The 19,931-nt window shown below is 35.7% G+C and overlaps 1 protein-coding gene across 1 annotated transcript in view; it reads left to right on the forward strand.

Moving 5' to 3' along the window:
- LOC114025917 (TGF-beta receptor type-1) overlaps positions 1 to 19,931 on the forward strand; it is a 74,563-nt gene that overhangs the window by 48,607 nt on the left and 6,025 nt on the right. The window contains exons 6-7 of the mRNA XM_027839440.1: positions 6,828 to 6,984; positions 18,334 to 18,458. Of these exons, the coding sequence (XP_027695241.1) occupies positions 6,828 to 6,984; positions 18,334 to 18,458 (282 nt within the window). The remainder of the gene's footprint in view (positions 1 to 6,827; positions 6,985 to 18,333; positions 18,459 to 19,931) is intronic.

A 19,931-nucleotide genomic window follows, 5' to 3' on the forward strand; every position in this document is an offset into this window, starting at 1 on the left:
ATATGCGACTCTACTAAGAGATGATTATTAAGAAACCTGTATTTCTAATTAATCTCAGGTTAAATTGTGATATGAACTTGGAAATGATTTCTATTGCTAATTTTCCTTCATCAACTTCATCTCATTAGTATATTACTGTGAATTCAAAAGTATTCTGTAGTATCTGTGCTTGGTTCTGGTGTTGAAAAGACTTAGTACTCTTAAGAATTAGACTAAAATTATTTGTGTATTTATAGGAGAATGTTCCAAGGTATCTGAGAATGAAATCTTCTTATGAAATAGGATTATATGTGTGATCTCTTAGCTGTGCAGTAATAATATAGTAAAATTACTATTACTAAGAATTTGAAAACATTTTACTTACTTTCAGTTCTACCTGCATTCCAGTCATGTATAATGTAATAACATCATTCACTCATGCACTTGGTTTTTTTTTTTTATATTATCTGGCTCCATAATTTTTATATATTAAAGTAGGAAGCCTTTTCAAAGGCAGATCCTTATTGAAAAAAATTTAATATTTTGGGTTTTCCCCAATTACATGTAAAAACAGTTTGTAATGTTTGGGGTTTTTTAAAATTTGGGGTTCCAAACTGTTTCCCTTCCTTCCCTCTCCTCCCCCCATTGAGATGGCAAGCAGTTTGATATAGATTATACATGTGCAGTCATGTAAAACATTTTTATGTTAGTCATGTTGGTTGTGAAAGAAAACAGATCAAAAGAATAAACAGGAAAAATAAAGTTAAAAAAGTATGCTTAGAACTGATTCAGACTACATCAGTTCCTTCTCTGGAGATGGATAGCATTTTCCATCATAAATCCTTTTAAATTGTCTTAGATTGTTGTATTGCTGAGAATAGCTAAGTCATACAGTATTGCTGTTACTGTGTATAATGTTCTCCTGGTTCTGCTTACTTCACTTTGCTTCAATTCATGTAAGTCTTTCTAAGTTGTTCTGAGATCATCCTGCTAATCATTTCTTATAGCACAGTAGTATTCTGTCACACTCATATACCACAACTTGGTCAACCATTCCCCAGTTAATGGGTATCCCCTCAATTTCTAGCTCTTTGCCACTACTAAAATACCTGTTATAAATATTTTTTGTACATGAAATCCTTTTCCTGATTTTTACCTTTTTGGGATACAGACCTAGTAGTGGTATTGCTGGGTAAAAGAATATGCATGGTTTTATAACCCTATTGGGCATGGTTACAAATTGCTGTACAGAATGAATACAGAGTCAGTCCACAATTCTACCAACAGTGCATTATGTCTCAATTTTCCTACATGCCCTCCAGTACCTGTCATTTTCCAATCTGATAGGTGTGGAGTGGTGGCTTAGAGTTGTTTTAATTTGCATTTTTCTAATCAGTAGCGATTTAGATCATTTTTTCATATGACTAGAGACAGCTTTGATTAACTTTGTCTGAACCTGTCACATCCTTTGACCATTTATCAATTGGGGAATGGCTCTTTTTTTTTTAAATACATTTAACCTGGTTACCTGTATATTTGAAAAAAGAGGCCCTTATCAGAAAAACTGGCAATAAAATTTTTTGACATTATTTCATTGTCGGACACTTTTCAGTAAATTGTAATTTCCCTGATTATCTCTTTCAGGTCTGTTTTTGCTGAGATCATATATGCTATCCTTGCCTTTCTTACCTCAGCTGAAGCAAAATAGACTGTGCTCCAACCCTTTATTTTACTCTGTACATCTTTTGTGTCAAATGTGTTTTTTGTAAACATTAATGTATTGTTGGATTCTGGTTTCTAATCCATTCTGCTATCCACTTGTATTTTATGGATGAGTTCATCCCATTCACATTCACAGTTAGGATTACTAACTCTACATTTCCCTCCCATCATATTTTCTTTTGTCTATCCTCTCTCTCTTTTTATTCTTTCCCTCCTCACCCACCCTTTTATCATTGCTCTGTGTCTCTTATCTCCTTCCCCTCATATTTCTCTGTTGGATAAGATATATTTCTGTACCCCAACTGACAGTGTGTGTGTGTGTGTGTGTGCATGCGTGCATGTGCGTGCATTCTTCCAATTCCAATTCCAGTGAGAGTCAGGTTCAAGCATTGCCTACCGTCCCCTCCCACATTTTCTCTTTAACTGTAAAAGCTCTTCTTTGCATGCCTTCTTATGTGAAATAATTTCACCATTATTCCTTTCCTTTGCTCCAGTGCATCCTTCTTTCTAACCCCTTCATTTTTAAAGATCATCGCCATATAATTGACTTACATCTGTCCCCCATCTGTGTAGATTCCTTCTATCTGCGCTAATAATGATAAAGTTCTTACAAGTTACATGTATTGTTCCGTATAGAAATGTAAGTAGTTTAACCTTATTAAGTCTCTTTTGGTTTCTTTCATGTTTACCTTTTTATGCTTCTGTTAAGTCTTCTGTTTAATTGTCAGATTTTCTATTCAGTTCTTGTGTTTTCATCAGGAATATTTTAAAGTCCTCCATTTCATTAAATGTGAACTTTATTTCCCCCCTAAAGGATTATACTCGGTTTTCCTGGGTAGGTTATTCTTGGTTGCAATCCTATCTCCTTTGTCTTCTGGAGTATATTCCAAGGTTTCTTTAATGTGGAACCTGCTAAATCTTCTGTGATCCACACTATTTGCATAGTTTCTGTCTGGTCACAATATTTTCTCCTTGATCTGAGAGCTCTGGAATTTGGTTATGATATTCCTGGGAGTTTTCATTTTGGGATCTTTTTCAGGAAGCAGTTCTTTCCGTTTCTATTTTACCCTTTGGATCAGGGCAGTTTTCCTAGACAACTTTTTGAAATACGATGTCTAGATTCTTTTTTTGATCATGGCTTTTAGGTAGTCCAGTAATTCTTAAATTCTCTCTCCTCGATCTATTTTCAGGTCAGCTGTTTTTCCAATGAGATTTTTCACATTTTTTCTTATTTTTTAAATTCTTTTGATTTGTATTTTTTTCTTGATGTCTCATAACATCATTAGCTTTCACTTGTCCAATTCTAATCTTTAAGGAATTATTTCCTTCAGTGAGCTTTGTGTCACTTTTTTCCATTTGGCCAATTTTGTTTTTTATGGTATTTTCTTGAGTATTTTTTGTGTCTTTTTTTTTTAAACCTAAGCTGTTAATTCTTTTCCTATAATTTTCCTTTTTTTAAAAAATGTTTTTAATTAATTTATTTTTAGTTTTCTACAATCACTTCCATAAGCTTTTGAGTTTTAAATTTTCTTCTCCTTCTTCCCTCTTCCTTCCCCACCTACCTCTCCAAGACAGTGTTCAGTCTGAGATAGACTCTACATATCCATTCCTATTAAACACATTTTCATATTTGTAAAGAAGAATTAGAACCAATAGGAGGAACCACAAGAAAGAAGAAACAAAACGAAACAGAAGGAAAAAAAGAGCAAATAGTATGCTTTGATCTGCATTCAGACTCCATAGTTCTTTCTCTGGATGTGGATAGCATTTTCCATCATGAGACTTGGAGATGCCTTAGATCCTTACATTGCTGAGAAGAGCTAAGTCTGTCAAAGTTAGTCATTCCACAACGTGGCTGTTACTGTGTACAATGTTCTCTTCATTCTGACTCAGCATCAGCCCATGCAAGTCTTTGCAGGTTTTTCTGAGAACATCCTGCTCATCACTTCTTAGAGTACAATAATATTCCATCATAATCACATATCACAACTTGTTCAGCCATTCTGCAGTTGATGGGCATCCCCTCAATTTCTAATTCTTTGCCACCACAGAAAGAGCTGCTATAAATATTTTTGTCCGCATGAGTCCTTTTCTCACTTTTATGATCTCTTTGGTATACATTTGGCATTGCTGGGTCAAAGAGTATCCACATTTTTATAGCCTTTTGGGCATAGTTCCAAATTGCTCCCCAAAATAGTTGGATCAGTTCACAACTCCACCAGCAATACATTAGTGTTCCAATTTTCCCACATCTTCTCCAACATTTATCATTTTCCTGTTTTGTCATGTTGGCCAATCTGATAGGTGTGTTGTGGAACCTCAGAATTGTTTTGATTTGCATTTCTCTAATCAGTAGTGATTTAGAGCATTTATTCAAATCATTATAGATAGCTTTAGTTTCTTCCTGTTCATATTCTCTGACCATTTATCAAGTGGGGAATGACTTTTATTCTTAGAAATTTGACTTAGTTCTCTTATGTATTTTAGAAATGAGGCCCTTATCGAGACACTGGTTGTAAAATTCTTTCCCAGTTTTCTACTTCCCTCCTAATCTTGGTTACATTGGCTTTTTGCCAAAACCTTTTCAATTTAATGTAATAAAATTATCCATTTTGCATTTCATAATGTTCTCTATCTCTCATTTGGTCATAAATTCTTTTGTTCTCCACAAATCTGACAGGTAAACTATTCCTTACTCTCCCAGTTTGCTTATAGTATCAGCCTTTATATCTAAATTATGAACCCATTTTGACTTTATTTTGGTCTGTACCCAGTTTCTGCCATACTCTTTTCCAGTTTTCCCAGCAATTTTTGTCAAATAGGGAGTTTCACAATTTTCTTGCATCACTCATTTCTTTTCCTAGTTTTTTCCTCTACCACTCTTATCTCATTAGCTTTTTCCAGGAATTCTTGTTGGGCTTGTGTCCAGTTTGCATTTTTCTTTGAGACTTTCTTTGCTCTTTCATGTAGTCGTCTTCTCAGTTTGTGTCTTGGTCTTCCCTGCCACCATAGTAACTTTTCTCTCTTTTCTTTTCTTTCTTTTTTGAGGCATTTGGGGTTAATTGACTTGCCAAGAGTCACACAGCTCTGTGTTATATTTCTGAGGCCGAATTTGAACTCAGGTCCCCCTGACTCCAAGGCTGGTGCTCTATCTACTGTACTACCTAGTTGCCCCCACATTGAATTTCTTTTTTTTTTTTTTGGCTAGGCAGTGGGGTGAAGTGATTTGCCCAGGGTCACACAGCTAGTGAATGTTATGTGTCTGAGGCTGTATTTGAACTCGGGCCCTCCTGACTCCAGGGTCACTGCTCTGGCTCCACTGCGCCACCTAGCTGCCCCATAGTAACTTTTTATGTTCAAGTTTTTTGTTTGCTTGTTTTGCCAGCCTATTTTTTTCTTTTCAACTTTCTTTTTCAAGTTGAGCTCTGCACACCTGAAAGTCGGGAGGAGGCACTATCCCAAATTTAAAGTTTTTTTGCACTGCTGTTTTCAGAGCCAGTTCTAGGGTTCTACAAGTTTTCAGTGCTTTTAAGGTGGTGATATCTTGACAGAAGTGTGGTCACTGGTCTGCCCTCTGATCTTTATGCGGGAAAGGTACCTGCTCCCCTATAGCAACAATTGCTAGCATTTCTCATTTACAACTGTAAACCAGAACCATGTGTGGGCAGTGGAGTTGCCAGATAATATCTGATCCTGTGCCCCTGGTCAGAACAGGGTCTCCTGGTCTTTCTGACCAGTTTTCCGTTCTCCTTACTGTCTCTGGTCTGAGAGCTCCCAGAGTTGCTGCTGCTACTATTTCAGCCACCTCCAAGACCCACTGTTAGTGTTGCTGACATGTGTTTTGGGCCAGCTCCTACTCTGTTGTCACAGACCTCTCCTGCTGACCTCTTAAAGCTGTCTTGAGCTGGCAAAATGTCTCATCTAGACCTTTTGTTGGCTCTGCCACTCCAGAATTTGACTTTATGCATTATTTTAAAGTTGTTTGGAGGGGAATGTTGGGAAAGTTCAGCTGGGTTGCTGCCTCTACTCTGCCATCTTGGCTCTGCCCAGAATGAGATAATTTCAAAAATTATTAAGTTAGGTGGCTTTGGAACATCGAATACCTGTATGCAGAGAGTTGTGATTCAAAGAGCTAATGGATGTCAAGTAAGAGGTACTAGAGAGGTACAAATAAAAGTGTAAGAGCTATGGTACAGTAGGAAAAGTGCTGATTTAGAGTCAGAGGACTTGGGTTCAATTCTGGCTCAGCCTCTTATATGATTTGGGGCAAGTCATTTTTCTTCTTTAGATTTCAGTTTCCTCATCTGTAAAATGAGGGGGGTTTTACTAGATGATCTTTATAGTCATTTCCAGTTCTGAAGCAGTCGTCCTGTGATCTAATCAGATTTGTAGATGACTTAAAGCTGAGAGTGATCACTGATTCAGTGGATATTTTGGGATCCAGTTCAATTCAGCAAGCATTTAAGTGCTCACTGTGTTCCAGGGCCTACCTTCAATGAGGTTACCTTCCATCTGGAGAGAGAGAAGATGGATACAGTAAAATCAGTGCAAATTATGCACAAAGTAAATTACAAAGTAATTTCCTGAGCAGGAGTAGGAAAAACAAGGCAGATTTCAAATTTTTGGGAAAACATATTTTTAAATATTAATGCTTAATATAGACAATTTTACAATTATACATAATGATAGACTAAGATTCAGTGCTTTTGGATATTTCAAAATAGTGAATTATAAAAAGCATTCTTTACATAATTTTTAAAAATTAGATATTTTTTACTGTCTAGGTTAATACTAAATCATTCTGTTTATCAACTTTGGCAGCATAAAGAAGTAGGTTGGTAGTTAGATGATAGGGGAAAAAAGCAAACCGGGATCAGAATTTCTTTGACTAATCTCCAGGGTGAATGTTTTTCAGTCCTTGAGTTAACAGAATAATAGAGTTTTCCTAGCTGGAAAGGATTATTAGAGAGTATACTAGACATAGTCTCTGAAATATTTTTCTGTCTACATTTTCATAGTAGGCATTTACTTTTATATTTTATTTTTGTCTTAAATAAAAGACTGATAATTTGTGGCTACTGACATAGTATCTTTTCTACAATCATGTTTAACTTTTGTTCCTTTAGGCAAACCAGCAATTGCCCATAGAGATCTGAAATCAAAGAATATTTTAGTCAAGAAGAATGGAACATGCTGTATTGCAGACTTAGGACTTGCAGTAAGACATGATTCAGCCACAGATACCATTGATATAGCTCCAAACCACAGAGTGGGAACAAAAAGGTAAAAATTATTAAATAGTATTTAACATACTTAAAATCACTTTTTATTCCTCCCCTTTCTGATTTTTCTTGATCTCAAACCTTTATTTTATTGATTTCACACATACCACAAATAGGACTTAAGTTCTTTTGCATGCTAAGTGGAAAACCCTGAAACCAGCACACCTGAAAAAACAGGTGCAAATTAGTGAAATTGGTTACTTCGTATATCACACACCTATAACCAAGAAACTTTTTTCAGCTTGCAACTTTAGACTTGAGGCCTTTATCTTTGGATAGAAGAGTGACCTTTTTCTCTCAAAGTTAAATAGTATGTGGGCTTTATTGGGACCTGGAATTCCTGGGACACCTCAAAAATCTCAAATGGACCCCAGGACTGCCTGGTCGCAAGAAGGGGAAACTCTTTGGTTGGTGAGCTTAATTTTGATTCCTGAGGAAATTCTAGAATGGATCATTAAAGAGGTGGTCACTGAAAATCTAGAAAAAGTAATGATTACAAAGAACCAGCATGGCTTCAAGAGTAGGTTAACTGGAATTTGGTACTTAGTATCACAATCTATATATCAACTTTAGAACTTAAAAACAAATTACCATTTAGTTAGAAATATATAAAATTCTTCTCAGACTTTTATAATTACATAAATATACTTTACATGTGAAATACACAAATGTGTTATACATATGTTATAGATGTGTGATTAGATTTTTTTTTCTTACAGCCATTACCTAAGGTCTCCTTCATAGGTGAAATATATATATATCCTCAGCTAATGTTTAAGGGCATTCATATTGGCTTTATAATCATATCTGAAATCATAGGATCTTAGGGCTAAAAATGGAGGGAAGCTTAGAGGTCATATAATTGAGCCACTTTTAGTCTGTAGATGAGAAACATAAGGTTTGGGTAGCAAATAATAGAACTAGAACTATTAATTAAAAATCTAGGTCCTTTGACTCCACATCCTGTCCTCTTTTCATTTTAGTACGCTCCACTGTCCTGCTTTTTTAGATGTGTTGTTCCAGAGTCATCTGATGAATTATTTCACTTCTCTGTAAAACTGGTATTTCTGTATATAGTATTAGGTCATTATGGAAAAATACTGCGAAGACATTTTTTTCTTGAGTCACTTTAAAACTGTATTAAAAGGGTTTAAGTTCTGTTTAAAAATATTTGTTCCTCTTGGGAAACAAAGTCTTGAACATCAGGTCTAAAAATTCTTGTAGAAGTAGTTCTATCTCACTTTATGTGTGTGAAAGAAGTGATTGTTAGGGGCAATTTCTGAAAAAAGGTGAAGTATGCAAATTTTGAGTGACACTAGGTATTCTTTTTGAAGAGTGATTGGAAAAAAGACAATCATAAAGGGGTACCAATATGATTATAATCTGTGATGCATAGGGAAAAAGTATCCAGACACATTTTATGTATTTTACCACATGGAATATTTAGTCAAAAGGTATTTGAGTTACTACTGTTTGCAAAGCACTGTAAAAGACACTTGAGTTATACTAAGAAATGAGCTCTGTTTTTTATAAACTTATCATCCATTAGAGGATGAAAGACATAAATGTATATGCAAGAATAATATATATATATATATATATATACATATATTCACATGCATAAATATGTAAGTCTGCATCTATAAAAAAGAAACAAGAACCAGGAATCTCCTGTAGTCCATGCCTTGTAAAAAGGTCCTGTGAAGTACCTTCAGATATTAAGATACTCCAATTTCTGTTTTTGAAAAAGTATGATCACTGAGGTAATTTTTTCTTTTTTTAAAAATTTTTACATTATTTATTTTTAGTTTTCAACATTCACTTCCATAAACTTTTGAGTTTTAAATTTTTTCCACCCCCTTTCCACTTCCTTCCCCAAGACGGCATGCAGTATGATATAGGCTCTACATAGTACATTCTTATTAAACATATTTTCCATATTAGTCATGTTGTAAAGAAGAATGGGAGGAACCACAAGAAAGAAGAAACAAAACAAAAAAAGAGAGCAAATAGTATGCTTCGATCTGCATTCGGACTCCATGGTTCTTTCTCTGGATATGGATGCATTTTCCTTCATGAGACTTTTGGAGTTGTCTTAGATCATTGCATTGCTGAGAAGAGCTAAGTCTATCAAAGTTAGTCATTGCACAATGTGGCTGTTACTGTGTACCATGTTCTGCTGGTTCTACTCGCTTCACTCAGCATCAGTTCATGTAAGTTCTTCCAGGTTTTTCTGAGAGTTTCCTGCTCATCATTTCTTATGGAACAGTAGTATTCCATTACATTCATATACCACCTTGTGGTACATGAACTTGTTCAGCCATTCCCCAATTGATGGGCATCCCCTCAATATCCAATTCTTTGCCACCACAGAAAGAGCTGCTGTAGATATTTTTGTATACGTGGACCCTTTTCCCATTTTTATTATTTCATTGGGATAAAGCCCTTTGGCATGGTTCCAAATTGCTCTCCACAATGGTTGGATCAGTTCACAACTCCAACAACAATACATTAGTGTTCCAATTTTCCCACATCTTCTCCAGCATTTATCATTTTCCTGTTTTGTCACGTTGGCCAATCTGATAGGTGTGATGTGGTACCTCAGAATTGTTTTGATTTGCATTTCTGTAATCAATAGTGATTTAGGGCATTTATTCAAATGACTATAGATAGCTTTAATTTCTTCCTCTGAACACTGCCTGTTCATATTCCTTGACCATTTATCAAGTGGGGAATGACTAGTATTCTTAGAAATTTGACTCAGTTCTCTACGTATTTTAGAAATGAGGCCCTTATCAGAGACACTAGTTGTAAAATTCTTTCCCAGTTTTCTACTTCCCTCCTAATCTTGGTTGCATTAGCTTTTTGCCAAGACCTTTTCAATTTAATGTAATCACAATTATCCATTTTGCATTTCAAAATGTTCTCTGTCTCTTGTTTGGTCATAAATTTTTCTGTTCTCCATAAATCTGACAGGTAAACTATTCCTTACTCTCCCAGTTTGCTTGTAGTATCAGCCTTTATATCTAAATTTTGATTTTATTTTGGTATATAGTATAAGATGTTGATCTATGCCCAGTTTCTGCCATACTCTTTTCCAGTTTTCCCAGCAGTTTTTGTCAAATAGTGAGTTCTTATCCCAGAAGCTGGGGTCTTTGGGTTTATCAAACAGTAGATTACTATAGTCATTGACTACTGTGTCTTGTGTACCTAGCCTATTGCACTGATCCACCATTCTTTTTCTTAGCCAGCACCAAGTAGTTTTGATGATTGCTGCTTTATAATAATAATACAATGTAAGATGGCTAGGCCACCTTCTCTAGCATTTCTTTTCATTAATTCCCTTGATATTCTGGACCTTTTGTTCTTCCAGGTGAATCTTGCTATTATTTTTCCAGCTCTATAAAATAATTTTTTGTTAGTCTGATTGGTATGGTACTGAATAAGTAAATTAATTTACATAGAATTGTCATTTTTATTATATTAGCTTGGCCTACCCGTGAGCAACTGATGCTTTTCCAGTTATTTAGATCTGACTTTATTTGTGTGAAAAGTGTTTTTTAAATTGTGTTAATGTAATTCCTGGGTTTGTTTCAGTGGGTAAACTCCCAAATATTTTACAGTGTCTACAGTAGCTTTAAATGGAATTTTCCTATCTCTTGCTGTTGGGCTTTGTCAATAATATATAAAAATGTTGACGATTTTTGTGGGCTTATTTTATATCCTGCAACTTTGCTAAAGTTGTTTATTAATTCAAGTAGTTTTTTACTTGATTCTCTAAGTATATCATATCATCTGCAAAGAGTGATAGCTTAGTTTCTTCTTTGCTTATTCTAATTGCTTCAATTTCTTTTTTCTTCTCTTATTGCTAAAGCTAACATTTCCAGTACGATACTGAACAACAGTGGTGATAATGGACATCCTTGTTTCACCTCCCAGTCTTATTGAAAATGCTTCTAGTTTATCCCCATTACATATGATGCTTGCTGAAGGTTTTAGGCAGATGCTACTTTATCATTTTAAGGAAGACTCCATTTATTGCTATGCTCTCTAGTGTTTTTAATAGGAATGGCTGTTGTATTTTGTCAAAAGCTTTTTCTGCATCTATTGAGATGATCATGTGGTTTCTGTTAGTTTTGTTGCTGATAGTTTTCCTAATATTGAACCAACCCTGCCTCCCTGGTATAAATCCTACCTGGTCATAGTTATCATTCTAGTGATAAGTTGCTGTAATCTTTTTGCTAATATTTTATTTAAAATTTTTGCATCTATATTCATTAGGGAAATTGGTCTATAATTTTCTTTCTCTGTTTTGACCCTTCTTGGTTTAGGTATCAGTACTGTATTTGTATCATAAAAAGAATTTGGTAGGACTCCTTCACCTGTTTTCCAAAAATAGTCTACATAATTGTTCTTTAAATGTTTGATAGAATTTGCTTGTAAATCCATCTGGCCCTGGAGATTTTTTTCTTTGGGAGTTCATTGATGTCTTGGTCAGTTTCTTTTTCTGAGATGCAATTGTTTAAGTATTTTACTTCCTCTTCTGTTAATCTGGGCAATTTGTTCATGTAAATATTCATCCATCTCACTAAGATTGTCAAATTTATTGGCATACAGTTGGGCACAATAGTTCCTAATGTTTTAATTTCCTCTTCAGTGGTGGTGAATTCACCTTTTTCATTTTTGATACTGGTAATTTGGTTTTCTTTCTTTTTTAATCAGATTAACCAAAGGTTTATCTATTTTGTTGTTTTTTCATAAAACCAGCTCTTAGTTTTATTTATTCAATAGTTTTCTTAATTTCAGTTTTATTAATCTGTTCTTTGGTTTTCAGTATTTCTAATTTGGTATTTAATTGGAGCTTCTTAATTTGTTCTTTTTCTAGCTTTTTTAGTTGCATGCCCAATCCTTCGATATCCTCTTTTTCTAGTTTATTCATGTAAGCATTTAGAGATATAAAACTTCCCCTAAGAACTGCTTTTGCTGCATCCCATAAGTTTTGGTATGTTGTCTCACTATTGTCATTCTCTTTTATGAAGTTATTGATTGTTTCTGTGATTTGTTGTTTGACCCACTCATTCTTTAGGATTATTTAGTTTGCAGTTAATTTTTTTTTTTTAATTTTTAGGCAGTTGGGGTTAAGTGACTTGCCCAGGGTCACACAGCTAGTAAGTATCAAGTGTTTGGTCTGAGTCTGGATTTGAACTCAAGTCCTCTTGACTTAAGGGCCAGCACTCTATCCACTGTGCCACCTAGTTGCCCCCTCTAATTTTTAGTGTATCTTTCCATGACCCTTTATTACATATAATTTTTATTGCATCGTGATCTGAAAAGAATGCATTTAATGTTTCTGCCCTTCTGCATTAGATTGCAAGATATTTATGCCCTAGTGCATGGTCAGTTTTTGTATATGTGCTATGTACTGCTGAGAAAAAGGTATATTTCTTTCTATTCCCATTGAGTTTTCTCCAGAGGTCTACCATATCTAACTTTTCTAAAATTCTATTCACCTTTATTTTGTGGTTAGATTTATCTAATTTTGAGAAGGGGAAGTTGAGGTCCCCCACTAGTAGAGTTTTGCTTCTTTTTCTTCCTGTAACTCCCTTAACTTCTCCTCCAAGAATTTGAATGCTATACCACTTGGTACATAGATGTTTAGTAATGATATTACTTCATTGTCTGGTGCCTTTTAGCAGGATATAGTTTCCTTCCTTATCTCCTTTAGTTAGCTCTATTTTTGTTTTGTCTGAGATCAGGATTGCTATCCCTGCTTTTTTTTTTACTTCAGCTGAAGCATAATACTCCAGCCTTTTACCTTTATCCTGTGTGTCTCCTTCTATTTCAGATGTGTTTCTTATAAATAATATATTGTAGGATTATGTTTTTTAATCCATTCTGCTATCCTGTTTCCATTTTATGGGAGAGTTCATCCCATTCACAGTTATGGTTACTATCTGTGTCTTTCTTTCCATCCTGTTTCCAACCCCCCCCTTATGCTTTTCTTTCTCCTTTCTCCCTTTCCTTCCTCAAAAGACTTTTGCTTTTGACTACCGCCTCCCTCAGTCTTCCCTCCCTTCTATCCATCCCCTCCCTTTTCATTGCCCTTTCCCCTCTCACTGCCCATAGGGCAAGTTAGATTTCTGTACTGAGTATATTATTCCCTCCTTGAGCCAAATCCAATGAGAGTAAGGTTCAAACAATGCTTATCTCCCTTCCTTTCTCTTTACTGTAATGTTTTTGTGCCTCTTCATGTGATGCAGTTTACCCTTTTCACCCCTTAATTAGGATTTTTATCATCATATCCGAGTCAATTTATATCCATACTCTCTGACTCAGATATATATATATATATATATATATATATATATATAAAATCTTCTAAATGTCATAATAAAGATGAGTTCTCAAGAGTTACAAGTATCATCTTCACATGTAGGGATGTAAAAAGTTTGCCCTTATTGAATAATGTGTTTTTTTTTCTTTGTTGTTTACCTTTTTATGCCTCTCTTGAGTCTTGTATTTGAAGATCAGATTTTCTCTTGAGCTCTGGTCTTTTCATCAGGAAAGTCTTTAAGTGCCCTATTTTATTGAATATCCATCTCCTTGCCTGAAAGATTATTCTGTTTTGCTGGGTAGTTGATCCTTGGTTGTAATCCAAACTCCTTTGCCTTATGGAATATCATATTCCAAGCCCTCCAATCTTTTATTTATTTATTTTGGTGAGGCAGTTGGGGTTAAGTGACTTGCCCAGAGTCACACAGCTAGTAAGTGTTGTGTGTCTGAGCCGGAGTTGAACTCAGATCCTCCTGACTCCAAGGCCAGTGTTCTATCCACTGCACCACCTAGATACCCCCTCTCTGATCTTTTAATGTAGAAACTGCAAGGTCCTATGTAATTCTGACCGTGGTTCTATGGTATTTGAATTGTTTCTTTCTGGCTGCTTGCAGTATTTTCTCCTTGACCTGATAATTCTGGAATTTGGCTGTAATATTCCACGTTTATCAATTTGGGAATCTCTTTTAGGAGGTGATTGGTGAATTTTTTTGATGATTGTTTTACCCTCTGGTTCTGGGACCTCATGGCAGTTTTCCTTGATAATTTCTGGGAAGATGCTGTCCAGGCTCTTTTTATCATAGCTTTCAGCTAGACCAATAATTCTTAAGTTATCTCTCCTGGATCTATTTTCCAGGTCAGTTGTTTCTCCAATGAGATAATTTTACGTTTTCTTCACTTTTTTCATTCCTGACCGATTCTTAATGTCTCATAGAGTCATTAACTTCCACTTGCCCCATTCTAATTTTTAAACGAATTGTTTTCTTCAGTTAGCATTTGTCTCTCCTTTTCCATTTGGCCAATTCTACTTTCTAAGGACTGGTTTTCTACAGTCAATTTTTGTCCTTCCTTTTCCAAGCTCTTGACTCTCTCTTTTACATACCTCTCATTTCGTTTCCCACTTTTTCTTCTGCCTCTCTTATTTGGCTTTTAAAATCCTTCTTGAGCTCTTCGAAAAAGTCTTTTTGGGCTTGAGACAAGTTCATATTCCTCTTTGAGGTTTCAGATGTGGGTAAATTGACAATGCTGTCCTCTTCTTCTGAATTTGTGTTTTGATCTTCCCTATCCCCATAGTAAGAATCAGTGGTCTTTGTTTTTCTGTGTTGCTTTTTGTTCATGGTGTTTGCCTTTTCCCTGGCTTTTAAAGTTGATCTCTGCTTCTGGGGCACAGGAGATAGTGTCCCACACTTCTTGTGCTGGGGCCTAGGGGCCCCTGGTTACTGGCTTTGTGTGCTGGGGCCTCAGGTTCTGGCAGCTGGAGACTGTAGAGGCTATAGCTTACCTGGTGGTGGCTGGTGTGTGCCAAGGCCAGGTGGGGTTACACTGAAGCTCACGGGGTATGGTGTGGGAGAAGAGGTGGTCTGGCCACTGGAGTTCACCTCCTCACCAGGGGCTGCACTAGAGCACGGATAGGCTCACCCCGCTGGTAGAAGCCTGTCCACTGCACAATTGGTGGTTCTCTGTGCTGGTGCCTGCTGTTTCCCTGGCTGTGCCAAGGCATGTGGGGGGGGGGGCGGTCCTGGTGTTGGCACTTGCTGTTCCACTTCCCTGGGGCTTAAGGTCTCCTGCTGGTTTGCTGAGGTGGGGTTTGCCTCTGGCTTGCTGGGATGCCTCCAGTCTTGTACTGGTCCCCTCCAGCCACAGCAAGAGGGACCTTTCCTGTTAATCCTCATACCCTCATGAGCTAAAAAGCTGCTGTATTCTGTCTTTCTGCTGGCTCCACTGTTCCAGGATTTTTCCTGGGGCGGTATTTTCTGGGTTTTTTAAGGCCAATAAGGGAAAGTGAGAGCGACTTACTGCTTACTCCACCATTACTTCCACTCCCGGAAGTAGCCTGGGATAATTTTTAAATGACATAGCAAAGTTTTTCTAGAAAACAGCCTTTAGTTTAGATTTTCCAGGCTGTTCAAAGTACCTCCCATAAATCCCTCTGAAAATCTAAGAATGCTAACAAAATGATTATTAATTAAACATTTCATTTATAATAGAATTATTTTTATATTTTTTATTTTATTTTTTGTTTATTATTTTTTAGGTAGGCCATGTTTTTGATAGAGTTATCTATATTTTTTCAGGAGACCCCAGTTTACTGCAAAAAAGAAATTACATTTACGATTATTTTAGAGGATTTTAATTTTTTAAGGGAAACAGTTCTGTGTTCTGGTAAAATCAATGAATGACAGGTCAGGAGATCTGTATCCTAGTCCTGGACCTACCTCTAACTAACTAGCTATAAAACCTTGAGCAAATCTCTAGGGCTCACTTTTATTCCTATGGAAAGGTAGGTTGGGGTTGAATTGTGGAGGGCCTTTTATTCAGTAAGCAGAGGGAAACTTGGAAAAGTTTTGAGTAAAGGGGTAATGTGGTTACAGTTATACAATAAAAGATTAATATGGCAACAGTATATATAAGGTAAATTTGGGAAGGGGAGGATGGATGAAGTAGGAATCCAAGAAGATGACTAGACATGGTACCTAACATACACCCATAATCCCTGCTACTGGGAAGACTGATGCTGGCAGATCTATTCAACTCAGTGGGCTAAGTCAATCAGTATCCACTCAAAGTTTAGCATTGGTATGGTCAGATGCCAGGAAGCAGGGAACCATCAGATTGCCTAAAAAGGAACAAACTAGCCCAAGATGAAGATTGGAGAGTCAAAGCTCCTGTGGCAAATGGAGTGGGCCTGGGCTGCGAATGACCCTTGCACTTCCAGCCTAGGAGAAATAGGGAGACCCAGTTTTTTTTTTTTGGTTGTTGTTGTTGTTTTGGTCCAAGGAGATAGTCTAAACAAGAAAGAAATGGCTTTAAGCGGGAAGTCAGGTTAAGGCTACACTATGTCTGTAGTCTTAGACAAGAGAGAATGAGAGCTTTGGAACAGAGTGGAAATACTAGAAATGAAGACAAAGGGAGAGATATTTTGAAGGTAGAAAATATGGGACCTATCACCTTATTAAATGAGGGAGTAAGGGGTAGGAAAAAATTAAGTTGATCTTAATAAGCAAGTGTGTGGTGCATTGTTGGGAAGTCCAGCATGTATCAGCAGGAATCTGTGCATGTAGGGGCTTGTTTATAGTGTGATACTATATGGTGACATGACACAATATTGCACCATCAAAATTTCAGTTCAGGAAAAAAAACACAAATGTATAATAAATTATTAAATTTAAGATGTGTCATTTTCTTTTTTAAAAAATTTATATTTTTTTTAAATGATAAAAATTGCAAAAAACAAACTGTTAAAGGGTTCTTAAAGGAAGTAGATTTCCAGGGGGGCACTGAGTAATTTTTTTCTCTTTTGGTTGAGGTGGTTGGGGTTAAATGACTTACCGAGGGTCACACAGCTAATAAGTGTCAAGTGTCTGAGGCCAGATTTGAACTCAGGTCCTCCTGACTCCAAGGCCAGAACTCTATTCACTGTGCCACCTAACTGCCCCATATATATATATATATATATATATATATATATATATATATTTTTAAAGGAGGCAGTAGGCCAAATAAGTTTGGGAATCTCTGAACTAGACAGAAGAATGGATTAGGGAAGTTCAAGTGAGAACTATAGAAGCTGTGAGAAAAGAGTTCCAGGAAGGAGAGTCAACTTAGTGACAAATGTAGAAGAAATATCACTAAGAAACTGAGAAAAGGGCTTAAACCTTGAATCTGAGGTCTTTGTCACCGAGATCTTTCCTTGTTGCAGCTAGCTAACTCAGCAGACTCCCTTTCTTAAGCAAGCAATGCTGTGTAATATATGAATCATTTTGCCACTGATATAATATATTAAGTTAGAATGACATAATTAAAAAATTTTTTTGGTCTGAATTCAGTTTCATTAGTGTTAAACTCTCTGTGAAAAAAAATTTTCTCTACCAACACAGATGGTTCTACTCTGCAACTTTATATATTTAAGGAGTTGCCTGGGTCACTGAGATTTTAAATATTCACATAGCCAGTAAGTATCAGAAGTAAGACAATATTAAAAGCTAAAATTTTAATGTACGTAATGAAGCAGTTAAGATAACAAGAGTTAGCAACTGAGTTAAGGATGTTACCAGTTCAACCATATATTAAGTTTGAATATGGGAAAGGATCAAGAGATTGATGTTTTTGTTCCTTGTTCAATCATTTTCAAGTGTGTATTTATTGTTCTTCCATGAGTAAATAATTTAGCATAATCAGTGTACATGTCATTTTCCTGCTAGGCACTGAGAATAGTGCCTTTATAATAAGAATAAGAATAGACAAGAAGACATTTTATTTGTTTAATAATCAGGTACCTTCATACTTCATATATTGTGTATTGACACAGGTAACCCTTGATTGGCTTATCTACTTTAAGGGCATTTGATGGTTTTTCAGATGTAATTTTTCAGTGTAGAGATGGAGGAATTCTTCAGAATTTTATTTTATATATTGGTTGCTTGCTGGAAATAAAAGATTATAAAATATTTTTAAATAAGGGGGGGAAATCATTCAGGTGTTTTTGAATATTCTTCCCCTCTCTGCTATGATTATAGACTTCCCTGTCTTCTTTTAAGTCCCAACTAAAATCTCACCTTCTACAGGAAGCCTTCCCTAATCCCCTCTTAAATCCAATATCCTTTCCTCTGTTAATTATTTCCTATTTTTTTGTATATAGCTTGCTTCATATATATTTGTTTTCATGTTGTCTCTCCCATTTGATTGTAGGCTCCTTGAGGGCAAGGGCTGTTTTTTGCCTCTTTTTGTGTCCCCAGCTCTTAACATGGTACCTAGCATATAAAAGACTCTTAATATTTATTTATTGATTTTTTAATAGGTACATGGCCCCTGAAGTTCTAGATGATTCCATAAATATGAAACACTTTGAATCATTCAAGCGCGCTGACATCTATGCAATGGGATTGGTTTTCTGGGAAATAGCTCGGAGATGTTCAATTGGTGGTAAGTTACAGTTTTACACAATTATGTGAATATTATCTCACTACTTCAAGGGGTTATGAGAAATGTACTTCTTAAAAACTGTAAAGGACTACAGAAAATAAAGCTTATTTAGTAAATCTACTACTTAAGCCATTTTACTTGGATAATCTCTTAATTCCGATTAAAAGTGAAAGAAAATAACCTGCTTCCAAGTGTCTCTGTCTTTGTACCTCTGTGTCTCCATTTACCTTTTCCTGTTCTAATGTTTGGAGACATCTGACTATTAGGAATAAATTAAATTCATATTATACTGGAAATTATCCATAGAACAGTTATCTGCCTAAGAAAGAGGTTGTTACTTAGGAATCTACCTTTATGTACGTGGATCATACCTTGAACTGGCAAGAATTTCATCAGGTATTTGTCCCAACAGATAAGCTCATTCCAAAGAAATTTTCTCACTTAAATCCTATAAACACCCTTGTTTCTATTCCTCTTATTTCTTTTATGATATATGTACTTAACTTTAGAACATGTCATTATACTCAGTATTTTTTGTTCTTACTCATTTAACAACTAGCATGGATTGATATATGTATGCCATATACCCATTTTAAAACATAGTAACATTTCAAATAAATTATTTTTTAGAAATGTAATAATAGGGCATTTGCTAGTAGAATGGGTCCAGAGAGAAGATAGATTGAAGCAGTACCTCTGTCCTAGAACTCGATGCCAGACAGGAAATGGTGCTGATATTCTCCTCCTTATTCCCAAATCACTAGTATATCCATTTATGCAGTCTACTCATGTGCCCCTCACATGCCATTGAAATAGCTGGGGCAGCTTCTAGAACTCAGTCGTTTTTCTTTTAGTTTTCTGGGTTCTAGGACCTCCCATAAGCTGACAGAGTTTGTCTTTATTAAATGTCTTGTGGCTTGGGCGTTTTGAAGCTGTTGGTTCCCAATCCCCCACCTGGATGTGTAAAGGAAGCAAATGTATAAGTTTTTAAAGTATCTTTTTTTTTTGGATGATTTTAATGTATTGGATGAAGAGGATAGGGGTGGGGAGGAAGAATTCTGCCCTTTTAAAATAGCATGAAATCATGTTGTAATGTCTAAAAATAAAATAAATAGGAGGGAAGGGAATCCATACAGAAGATTTCTCAATGTTGTGAAAGAGCAGATTGTTGAGACAAACCAAACATAAGCCCAAATAAAAAACTTTAAAACTGAGTCATGTATTCTGGGTAGAGAAGACAGATACTAATTAATAAAAAGGTCTATTTTTGTGTATGATATAAATGTGTATAAATATTGCACCCCTATATGACATGTACTTGTATGGCAGTTTTTTATATGGCAATGTGTAGTGTAAGGTGCTGTTAAAGAAGTGAATCTGCATTTAATGTATATCATACTACCATAGGTGCATATAGAGGGATATATACAAATAGATACATACATTGATATACTTTATTAATTTGACAGCACA

Source organism: Vombatus ursinus, unplaced genomic scaffold (assembly GCF_900497805.2).
Source record: "Vombatus ursinus unplaced genomic scaffold, bare-nosed wombat genome assembly UNPS02014832.1, whole genome shotgun sequence".
NCBI lineage: Eukaryota > Metazoa > Chordata > Mammalia > Diprotodontia > Vombatidae > Vombatus > Vombatus ursinus.